This window comes from Alosa pseudoharengus, unplaced genomic scaffold, assembly GCF_046254945.1.
Source record: "Alosa pseudoharengus isolate Yale_2024_CS ecotype anadromous, Long Island Sound unplaced genomic scaffold, YU_APseudo_1.1 YU_APseudo_1.1_scf_11, whole genome shotgun sequence".
NCBI lineage: Eukaryota > Metazoa > Chordata > Actinopteri > Clupeiformes > Clupeidae > Alosa > Alosa pseudoharengus.
This window is the reverse complement of record NW_027468576.1, coordinates 17,430,559-17,443,058: the sequence shown is the minus strand read 5'-3', so window position 1 is coordinate 17,443,058 and position 12,500 is coordinate 17,430,559. Positions and strand designations below refer to the sequence as shown.

General features: G+C 45.9%; 1 protein-coding gene across 1 annotated transcript in view; it reads left to right on the top strand.

The window, feature by feature from the left end:
• Positions 1–12,500, top strand: part of scfd2 (sec1 family domain containing 2) — a 155,469-nt gene that overhangs the window by 26,375 nt on the left and 116,594 nt on the right. The window contains exon 4 of the mRNA XM_076278190.1: positions 2,460–2,635. Within this exon, the coding sequence (XP_076134305.1) occupies positions 2,460–2,635 (176 nt within the window). The remainder of the gene's footprint in view (positions 1–2,459; positions 2,636–12,500) is intronic.

Sequence of the window (12,500 nt, the reverse complement as noted above, 5' to 3'; positions counted from 1 at the left end):
CTTGCAGCACTAGTAGTCCATGGTGGTGGAGGTGGTGGTGGTGGAGGTTGTGGTGGTGGAGGTAGTGGTAGTGGTGGTGGTGGTGGAGGTGGTGGTGGTGGAGGTAGTGGTGGTGGAGGTAGTGGTGGTGGATGTAGTGGTGGTGGTGGTGGTGGTGGTGGTGGTGGTGGTGGAGGTAGTGGAGGTAGTGGTGGTGGTGGTGGTGGAGGTAGTGGTGGTGGTGGTGGTGGTGGTGGCGACAGTCTAGTGGCATTCACAGTGGTAGTGCCCGTACTGGAGTGGTTCAGCCAGCAGCAGTGGTTAGTGATGTTATGGCACTGTAGCAATGGTGGAGGTAGAGTGGTTGGAGTTGGAGTTGGAGTTGGTGGGGATGGGGATGGTGATGGTTGCAGCTGGAGTTGCAGCTGGAGTACTGGGCAGAAGTGGGGTTAGGAGCAGTGGTGTGTACAACAGCGGCAGGCCGCAGGGTGCCGGGCAGAGGCAGGCTAGTTCTACAGACCCCCCCCTCCCCCAATACCAGTCACCCTTCACCCAGATACCACCACCACACATCCACACAGTGCCTCTCAGTCTCATGTCATGGTGCCAACTAACCACACCACACACACACACACACACACACACACACACACACACACACACATGCAAGCATACTCACTTCCCCCCTCCTCTTTTCCTGTGTCTTAACGGAGCCCCATATGGAGAATTTGGGCCATGTGGGTGTACTGGGGGTTTAGTCTGTGCATAGCTCTATTTCTCTGTCATTCTATGTGTGTGTGTGTGTGTGTGTGTGTGTGTGTGTGTGTGTGAGCGAGAGTGAGAGAGGTCATTAACAGATATCACATTCTTCATGTGAGGAAGATTTTTTGGAGACATAGACATTTTTATTCCTGTCTGGTTATCCTTGTGTCCCAGCTACACACACACACACACACACACACACACACACACACACACACACACACACACATACTGTACATGCACACACACCCACTATGTCCCCCTACAACCTACCGAGTTTCCCAGAGATAATATTATGCTGTGCCGTGGTATCGAACACACACTCTCCAGAGCGCAGTGTGATATGTGTTGGGAAACTGTTATTCTACTGGAGGGTCTGTGTGTTTGCTCTCTTGTTACGGCACACAGTTCCCACCGTGAGAGAAAGACTCTCTCTCACACTGTGTGTGTGTGTGCGTGCGTGCGTGCGTGCGTGCGTTAGTGCGTGTGTGTGTGTGTGTGTGTGTTGGTGGGTGGGTGGGTGTGTGTGTGTGTGTCTGTGTCTGACTGCCTGTGTCTGTCTGTGTGTGTGTGTGTGTGCACGTGTTGAAATATTTGATTGATGTGATTTGCGAGAAATATCTCTGAGCTGTGATCAGTCAAATGTGTGTGTTGTTGTCGAAGCTTCTGAAGCACACCATGTGGTGAGTGTGTTTGGAAGAGATGTATTAGTAAGTGATTCATGGAGTGGATGATTCTCCACACACTCACTCCTCACCTGTCTGTCTGTATTCTCTTCATCCTCTCTCTTCTCATCCTGCACCCCTCTCTTCATCCTCTCTCTTCTCATCCTGCACTCTTCTCTTCTCTCTTCTCATCCTGCACTCCTCTCATCCTTTCTTTTCTCATCCTGCACTCCTTTCTTCTCTCTTCTCATCCTGCACTCCTCTCTTCTCTCTTCTCATCCTGCACTCATCTCTTCATCCTCTCTTTTCTCATCCTGCACTCATCTCTTCATCCTCTCTTTTCTCATCCTGCACTCCTCTCTTCTCACTTTTCTCATCCTGCACTCCTTTCTTCACTCTTCACTTCCCTCCACTCCTCTCTTCTCTCTTCTCATCCTGCACTCCTCTCTTCCTAAGTTCCTATCTGTGTTCATGTGTCTCTATGTGCTCATTCAATTTCCTCTTCTCCTTTCTTCTCTTCTCTTCTCATCTCTCCATTTTCACTGTTCCTTGCCTCTACTCTATTCTCTTCACTCTGTTCAACTTCCTCTCCTTTCCTCTTCTCCTTTCCTTTCCTCTTCTCCTCCTGTCCTTTCCTCTCCTCCTGTCCTCTTTCCTCCCCTCTCTTCTCTTCTCTTGTCTTCTCTTCTCTTCTCTTCTCTTCCCCTCTCCTCTCTTCTCTTCTCTTCTCTCCTCCTCTCCTCTCCTCTCCTCTCCTCCTCTTCTCCTTTACTTAGGGGAAGTGCAATATACTTACTCTTTACTATATTCTATTTATTGATGTGTGTTTATGTGTGTTTGTGTTCATGTGTCAGAGTAACATGGCCACAGATGTTTGTGTTTTAATGTGTCTGTGCTGTAACACAAATTCCCCCTCGAGGACAGTAACGTTTTTCTAAGTCTATGTCCTCCTCTCATCTCCTCTTATCTCCTCCTCTCCTCTCTTCCTCTCTTCCTCTTCCTATCGTCTTCTCTCCTCCTCTCCTCTCCTCCTCCTCTCTGTCCATTCCACAGGTCGTGTAACGGCGGATCAGCTCAGCTCCTACGTCCAGCTCTTTAAGGGGAAGGTGGAGGCTGTGGAGACCCATGCTGGGGTGCTCCAGCTGGCCCTGGCCACTGCCCAGACGCTCCGTCACCCGGCCCTGCCCCGCTGGGACGCCAGTCTGGCCTTCCAGAGGCTACTGCTGCAGGTAGGGGTCACTGCCTCCACCCAGCGTCAACCAGCCTTTTCATATTTACACTCTCTGCAGATCACACACAGAGATACACACCTCACCTCATGCAATCGTTCATCCACATGCGCACGCACACACACGCACATGCACACACACATGCAAACGCACATGCATGTGCACACACACATGCACACGCTCATGCATGCACACCAGGGATGGAAATTAAATATTTTTTCTACCTGCCACTGTGGCTGGTGGATTCCAAAATCTACCAGCCACTCAACTTTTTTACCAGCCACTAGAGAAACGGCATGAAAATGTGATATCATGTTTATAGTAGGCTACCCAAAATGATCACGGTAATCGGCATTATTGCAATATGACTAAAATGTGCTGAGTTTTGCCCTAAAACTGTCCTCCAAGCACAGTAGCAACAAAACTAAAGGTCAACAGAACCACATTCATATGCTATAGTGTCTTGTCATAAAAGTGGTGTGGCTCCTTTAAGACTCCGTTTGTGTGAGTTCTGGAGCATCCTATAATCCAACTCTCCAACTTGATCTAACTATAGTGTACACATCATCTGATTTAAATATTTACAGGTATCAAGGCTATATTTAACATTTATTTTCTATTTGGCCCGTAATGAAATCATACACTGAACAATTTAAGCACAGCTCAGCTTTAAGAAACGTAATATGCATGCTTAGCATTTTGTGAAACTACATTGGAAAAACTCTGGTTGTGCAGTTATCTAGGCGATATTGTTAACATTTAGTATTTGGCCTTATCATATATGACAAAAGCCCAACGTTGGAGACCGTGTAGACATTTGCTTCAATTTCAAAACCGGATTACTCGCGAACGGCTATAACTTGTATAAGGGAATGCTTTAGCCTACACCTTTGCGTTCGGTAAGTTCTGCTGTTTATTCTGATACGGTTTGTAATTTCTTTGAATTAAAAGTTTGTGAGATATTCATTCACGACGAATGGGTGTGGAGATGTCCGTCTGTCTGCCTCATAGGTCTAAATAGCAGCGTGTCGCGGGCCGGATTAAAATACCTAGGCCTACGGGCCAATTCAAAAGAGAACTATTTAGGCCTACGTGAGAATATTAGCCTGTGAAGATATAACGCAGATCCACAGATCTCACTAGATTTATGTCTATGCAGTCATCCTGAAATAATCTAGCAGTGGCACATGAAAGCATAGTGACAGTTTCTTAATGGTAGTGAAGTGAAAGTGAAGCGCTGCACCAGTGCTGCTATGCTGCGGTGGCGGCTCACTATGAGTTGTAGAACTTCAAATCAGCGCGATTTACCCTTATAGGCTGGTAACGTTAGGCTACATGATCCCTACAGACACTTTCTTATTTTTAACCGTCAATAAGTATGAAAATTAGACCGGATCTGACTATTTGTGGTACGCTAGCTCTACCCGCCACAGTGGCTGGTAAGTTGACCAAATTCACCCGCCAGCGCACAAAACTACCCGCATTTGGCGGGGGGCGGGTGGTTAATTTCCATCCCTGATGCACACACACACACACACACACACACACACACACACACACACACACACACACACACACACACACACACACACACACACACACACACACACACACACACACTAGGGATCGACCGATATGGATTTTTTAGTGCCGATACCGATACCGATTTTTTTCCATCAGCCTAAGCCAATGACCGATACAGGCTGCCGATTTTCTTGAGCCGATATTTGGAGCCGATACTGCTTTTATTTTGCTCCCTCAATTTACATCATACAAATGACACATAATTACACAAATGATAACAAATGTTATAAGTCTCAATTTAAAAAAGGAACATTGAACTTATGGATGGGTGCACTGAATATGGTTAACTGTGCAAAATGCTTTCATCAACATCTTACAACACAGCCTTGATGACACATTGCTTGCTGACATGCTATAAGACATAATTCAGGTCATCACAAAATGTCCTTTGTCAACACATTTAAATAATTTAAGAAAACAATAAGCCTGAAAATTAGCTATTGAAATAAAGTGCTTGATTTGTAATTTAAGACTGCATGGTTTCAATTTTTCTATGTCTATATTTTTCTAAAAAAAGCTGCCAGATGTCAACCACAGAACATAAATCAGCAGAGGAAAATAACGTGGTGTCAAATGTTTCTGTTCTAAACGGCATCAACGTCAAAAGGTAGCCTATATAAACATATCTCTCAGTTTTAAAATCTCTCCTTCAGGTAGCGCAGCACTCTCATATCGCTGTGATGCGTGTGTCCCACTGAGTGAGACAGACAGACGCACACACAAACTTCTGTTTGGTAGCTGACGAACCACCATTGAACTGGATGGATAATGATAACGTTAGCAAACGGCTCTAAACAAGTAAGGCATACACGGTATGTCTGGTACATGATAAACGTTAACACGAATTAATATTCAACTACATATAACACGTCTCTCATTATTAAAGCTCTGATATCACTGCGATGGCAACTCCGCCCGCTCGAAGGGAGAGGGAGACGCACACACCACACGCGTCCAAAACTCAGCCAGGTGGTCGCTGAATAAAACTCCCACAAATACCACGGAACAACGTCGGCATTACTTAATCATATGATTGACCAGTGTTCGTAACAGCTACCGCTACCCCATGCAAACGGATAGCCTACAACTTAGTGCAGCTCCCTAAATACAATGGCAAGCAGTCTTATAGAAGAGGGGCATTCAGGGAGGGAGACACACACACACACCACACGCGTCCAACACTCAGCCAGGTGGTCGCTGAATAAAACTCCCACAAATACCACGGAACAACATTGGCATTAATCATATGATCAGTGTTTGTAACAGCTAGCTACCACATGCATATGGATAGCCTAGCCTACAACTTAGCTATTTGCAGCTACCTAAATACAATGGCAAGCAGTTTTATAAACGAGGCATTAGCATTAAATAAAGTAGGCTACCTATATCATTCGCATTTTCCACTTGGACCCACAAACTTGCTTCCACCTTCAAAGTGTATGGCAATATTTAAGCTAAGTCAAACAGTTAAAAGATGCTTTGAAAGTTTAAAGTTTACTGTTGTCTTGAAGAGCAGGCTTTCAGCTCTGTTCATGGGGGAGGGGCAGTCTTGCAGAGTCTCCAGCAACACAGAGCTGCCTGTGGACGCCTGTATGTAAATAATGCGGGGAAAAAAACTATCGGCGAACGCAGGCGCTTATCGGCTGATGCCGATACATGTAAAAAACGCAAATATCGGCCCGATATATCGGCCGGCCGATATATCGGTCGATCCCTAACACACACACACACAACCTTGTATGTGCTTGCAGATTTGCAGAGATTTATTCCTGTGAAATCTTATTCTGATTGGTTGCCAATCACCCTCATCCCCAAGCACCGCTGGTCACTCCACTTGCTCACCACAGTACACAGGTTGGATGCAGGGATTTAAAATCGCTGATGATTCCTGGAAAGTCAAAGTCAAAGTCAAAGTCAGCTTTATTGTCAATTTCTTCACATGTTCCAGACATACAAAGAGATCGAAATTACGTTTCTCACTATCCCACGGTGGAGACAAGACATATTTTACCAATTCTAAGTCCACAGACAAACATAACATTCAAGTAAACAAAAAAGTAAGTAAATAAGTAAATAAGAGGGCACATATAATGAAAAAAATAAGAGCAGCAAAATTTGGTTGAAATTGTGCATAGACAGTCAATAAAATAAAATACTAGTGCAAAGTCAGGCCAATAAAAGGCTGAGGTAGTTCTGTTTGACCTAAGTAAGAAATAAAGTGGCATAGTGGTGCAAGTTATATAAGAGCAGCAGAAGTGTTGTGTTTTCAGGACAACAACAACAAGTTGCAAAGTGTACAAGTGTGCAAGTGGAGTGGTGCAGGCGGCCATTGTGGGTCCAATGTCCAGGATGTTATGTAGCTGAGGGTGGAGGGGGGAGAGGAGGGAGAGAGTTCAGCAACCTAACAGCTTGGTGTATGAAGCTGTTGGTGAGTCTGGTAGTGCGGGAGCGCAGGCTTCTGTACCTCTTCCCAGAGGGCAGTAGATCAAACAGATTGTGAGCGGGGTGACTTGCATCACTCACAATTTTGGTCGCATTGCGGGTGAGATGGGTGGTGTAAATGTCCTTTAGGGAGGGGAGTGAAGCACCAATAATCCTTCCAGCTGTGTTCACTATGCGCTGCAGGGCTTTCCTGTTGTATTCAGTGCAGCTTCCGCCCCACACAGCGATACCGATACAGCTGGAGAGGATGCTCTCAATGGTGCCTCGGTAGAATGTGGTCATGATGGCTGGTGGAGCACTTGCTCGCCTGAGTTTCCGCAGGAAGTACAGGCGGCGCTGAGCTCTCTTCGCCAGTGATGCAGTGTTGGTGGTCCAGGAGAGGTCTTCACTGATGTGCACCCCCAGGAATTTGGTGCTGCTCGCTCTCTCCACCACAGCACCGTCGATGGTCAGTGGCAGGTGTTGGGTGTGACCTCTCCGGAAGTCAACAACAATCTCTTTGGTCTTGCTGACGTTCAGCAGGAGGTTGTTGTCCCTGCACCACGTGGTCAGATGGTCGACCTCCAACCTGTATTGAGTCTCGTCGCCCTTGGTGATGAGACCCACCAGAGTTGTGTCGTCAGCAAATTTCACTATGTGATTGTTGCTGTAGGTTGCAGTGCAGTCATGCGTCAGCAGGGTGAAGAGCAGCGGACTGAGCACGCAGCCTTGGGGGGCCCCTGTGCTCAGTGTGATGCTGCTTGAGGTATTGTTGCCAACACGTACTACTTGAGGCCTCTGACAGAGGAAGTCCAGTAGCCAGTTGCAGAGGTAGGTACTGAGTCCCAGTTTGTCAAGTTTGCAGATGAGTTGTTGTGGTATTATGGTGTTGAATGCAGAACTGAAGCTGATGATGTTTATTGCTATGAGACTGCAGTGAGGCAACATGATTGCAGGGTTGTGTTCCTTCAAATATTTATGCATACTTACATGGCACATCACAGCCAAAGAAACACCTAACATTTTTCCACATAAACATAATGCACAAACATTCTGAGTGTCTGGGATGGTTGCAGATTTATTACTGGTCATTTTTATACACACACACACACACACACACACACACACACACACACACACACACACACACACACACACACTTCAGGGTGGCATCGCAGGTGAGGATCTGTCAGAGCTGACACAGGGGGTGGATCTGTGCATAAACCATCCAGCACAGACACACACAAACGGCCCCACTCTGTGTAAACACACTCTCTCTGTTTTTTTGGGGAAAAGGGTGAGGTTTCTGTAAACGTCTGGAGAGGAGGCCGCCCCAGCCAGGCAGCCAGCCACCCGGCAATAAGGCCATGGCTCAGCCTCCGGTCCTCTCTCTCTCTATCTATCTCTCTCTCTCTCTCTCCTTCCACTCCTTCTGACCCTCTCTCCCTCTCTCTCTATCTCTCCCTCTCTCCCCTCCCTCCCTCTCTCTCTACTCTCTCTCCCTCCGATCCCTCAAGCCCTCACGCCAGGATCCTTCTTTACAAGCTTGTTTAGAGTTTCAGAGGCTCAGGGGTCAACAGGAAATGCTTGACAGGACAGTCTGGGACGGATGTGCACGTGTATGACCGTGCTGGGGTCACTGCGCTCATCCCAGCAGGAGAGATGAAGAGCAGAGGGGAGAGAGAGAGAGAAAAAGAGAGGGAGGAAAATGGACAGAATGACCTAGGAAGGGAGTTAGAGAAAGAGTAAGGCTGACATCCTGTAAAAAAGCCTGCAGACTGCAGTTGGAACAGTGGAGGGTAATTGGAGTTGTTTTCTTCTGATAAACATTCCATGTTAGACTCAGGAAATGGACCCAGAAGGATCCCTACATTCATTTATTTACTGCCTTTATCTGTTTAGGCATTTCATCATTTTACAGTCCTGCAGTATAACACTCTTTCCTCTGAAAAACAGGCTGTGCTAGCATGCTAGTCTCTCTGTAAGGCTTCTTCAGCGGCGCCGTTCAGCTACAGCTACTAAGCTCGTTTCCTCTCTCTCTCCCTCTCTCTCTCTCTCCTCCCTGCTCTCCTCTCTTACTCTCTCTCACTCGCTCACCTATTGCGTTTCATAGACTCCTCTTTCATGGAGTCGATCCATTCCCGGAGCCGTAAAGGTATCAGCGGGACAGCCCGGCGTAGAGGAACTTATTAAAGTCAATCACGGAAAAGCAAACATGTCAGGCCCATGCCAACGGACCCGACCGGAGCCAGAACAGAATTTGCAAACAAGCTCATAAAAGCCCAGAGAGAAAGAGAGAGAGAGAGAGAGAGAGAGAGAGAGAGGAGTAAAAGAGAGATTGAGAAAAAACTAAAATGAAATCCAGATTTTCTCCTAATATGATCTATCTGTTGTCATATCCATGGCCTGTTAATCCAGATAACTCCACAAAAGTCTTGACAAGGAATTATTAGTCATTTTGTTTTGGGTCTCGACAGCCAGTAGTTTGCTGCAAATTTGCATCAGTTCCGTAATTTCAGTCAATTCATTTTTTTTTATGGGGCCAGAACGTATAAAACAGCATTAAGCCACAATAGGTAGAGTAGAGCCTTCATCTGTCTTTAGCGAGACAAGAGTCCTCCTCACTAGTGATTGAGTTTGGCGCTTCATAATGGGGATCAGACGGACGACGGATAAGGGTGGACTGTGGATGAATGTCCCCATTCGGTGACAGGTGAAAGATATGCTGAATAGCCTCTTCTAAGGGAGCGGTGTCACGATTGCAAGACCCTCTAATGAAATACTGTTCAGAATGGCCTCAGAGCCATTAAATTACCACAGTTTAATTAATTTGGTCTGTCGCTAAGATGAGTTCTGTAAAATTAGCTCCTCAAAAAGTTTTTCAGGTCGCAAGGCCTTGGACATTCAGTAAGTATAGTGCAGTGTGTGTGCCCGCTTGTGTGTGTGTGCTTGTGTGTGTGCTTGTGTGTGTGTTGTGTGTGTGTTGTGTGTGTGCTGTGTGCATTTGCACATCTGTACACAAGTGTATATGAGTATGTGTTTGTGAGTAGAGACGTGCAAGTTAATGGATGTGTGTATGAGTGAGTGTGTCCAGGTGTATGTACTCACGCACGTACACAACAGTTGGTTTGTCAGTGTGTGTGTGTGTGGAAGGCCGCCAATCTGGCCCCCTCCTAACGGCCCTAATCTGGCGGCCTCAGATGCGCTCAGTGGGTCATGAGCGTGCCGTGCGAGTGGGTGTTTACACTCTAAACAGCGTAGTAACACGAGCCACCACACATTTACACAGACATTAGGCAAAATGAGCCCTCTGTGCTCTCTCTCTCCTCCCTCGCAATCGCTCCTTATATCGCTCTTTCTCGCCCTCTCCCTTCTGTCTCTCTCTCTTTGTCTCCTTCCATTCAGTCGTTTTCTCTCTTCATGTTTTCTCTCTCTCATTCTCGCTTTCTCCTCTCTCTTCCTCTCCCTTCATCTCCCTTCATTCCTGTTCACCCTTTCAATGTTTTTGTCTCTGTCTCCCTCCACCCTCCGTTTCTCTCTCTTGTTCCTCCCCTTTTCTCTCTTTCATTCTCTCTCTCTCTCCATCTCTCTCCCACTCTGTTTTTCACTCTCTCCTTGTCTTTCCTCCCTTCTTTTTCTGCCTCCCTCCTTCTCTCGTTAGTTCCTCACCTCTTTCTCATTAGTGAGAGCCCACTCTCTCTCCCACACTCTCTTCTGGGAAGGAAGGCTGTCGCATGTTAATGAGCCCGCCCGCCCTGAGCCAAAACTGACCAATCCCAGAGCACCAGAGGTCACCGCCTCAGCCAAAACACACACACACACACACACACACACACACACACACACACACACACACACACACACACACACATACACGCAGACTCTCACTCACTCTCACACACTCCTGAGACATAGCTAAGAGCTTCTCACCACATTAAAGATGTAACAGTGCATGCACACACACACACACACACACACACATAATCACATAAAGAAGTCCAATAAAGCAGAGGTACACACACCAGTTCAGTTTATACTTCAACATAAAATATGCCATCACATTTACAAGTTGATCAAGCAAATGAATCACAGAAAACCAAATTGGATTAGACATTTTCTCTTAAATGACCTCCCAGTTAGATGCATCTGCAAAGCAAAGACAAAGATTTCCACAGTGCACCATCTGACATGCAACATAGTCCCAGTCAGGCATGTATAGTCGGGGCAGTTCTAACTGATTTACAGTCTCAACTGCACCGCAGATTTACTATGTTGCGAATGTTGATCCGTTTTAATTGCGCAGTATATTTCCCTGTGGTGGAGCAGGTAGGCATGGTTGCTTGCCTCCAGCAGAGGGGGAGCGGCTGGAGGGTGATTTGTTGGTGTTTACTTGTGCAAGATGTTTGCGCAGTGGTAATAAACGCTGATGTGTTGCTTGTAATCATGTAGTAGGATTTATGGAGGCAGTTAAAGGTGGGGTATTTAGTTGGTTATAAGCATGTTATAAATGTCGTGGTAACTGGACAGAGTGTTTTCATGGTAACTGGTGTTTTCGTGGTAAATAGACACAGATACACACACATACACACACACACACACACACACACACACACACACACACACACACACACACACACACACGCATGCATACACACCAGGGATGGAAATTAACCACCCGCCCCCCGCCAAATGCGGGTAGTTTTGTGCGCTGGCGGGTGAATTTGGTCAACTTACCAGCCACTGTGGCGGGTAGAGCTAGCGTACCACAAATAGTCAGATCCGGTCTAATTTTCATACTTATTGACGGTTAAAAATAAGAAAGTGTTTGTAGGGATCATGTAGCCTAACATTGCCAGCCTATAAGGGTAAATCGCGCTGATTTGAAGTTCTACAACTCTGAGCCGCCACCGCAGCCTAGCAGCACTGGTGCAGCGCTTCACTTTCACTTCACTACCATTAAGAAACTGTCACTATGCTTTCATGTGCCACTGCTAGATTATTTCAGGATGATTGCATAGACATAAATCTAGTGAGATCTGTGGATCTGCGTTATATCTTCACAGGCTAATATTCTCACGTAAATAGTTCTTTTGAATTGGCCCGTAGGCCTAGGTATTTTAATCCGGCCCGCGACACGCTGCTATTTAGACCTATGAGGCAGACAGACGGACATCTCCACACCCATTCGTCGTGATGGAATATCTCACAAACTTTTCATTCAAAGAAATTACAAACTGTATCAGAATAAACAGCAGAACTTACCGAACGCAAAGGTGTAAAGCATTCCCTTATACAAGTTATAGCCGTTCGCGAGTAATCCGGTTTTGAAATTGAAGCAAATGTCTACACGGTCTCCAACGTTGGGCTTTTGTCATATATGATAAGGCCAAATACAAAATAAATGTTAACAATATCGCCTAGATAACTGCACAACCAGAGTTTTTCCAATGTAGTTTCACAAAATGCTAAGCATGCATATTACGTTTCTTAAAGCTGAGCTGTGCTTAAATTGTTCAGTGTATGATTTCATTACGGGCCAAATAGAAAATAAATGCTAAATGTTAAATATAGCCTTGATACCTGTAAATATTTAAATCAGATGATGTACACTATAGTTAGATCAAGTTGAAGAGTTGGATTATAGGATGCTCCAGAACTCACACAAACGGAGTCTTAAAGGAGCCACACCACTTTTATGACAAGACACTGTAGCATATGAATGTGGTTCTGTTGACCTTTAGTTTTGTTGCTACTGTGCTTGGAGGACAGGTTTAGGGCAAAACTCAGCACATTTTAGTCATATTGCAATAATGCCGATTACCGTGATCATTTTGGGTAGCCTACTATAATCATGATATCA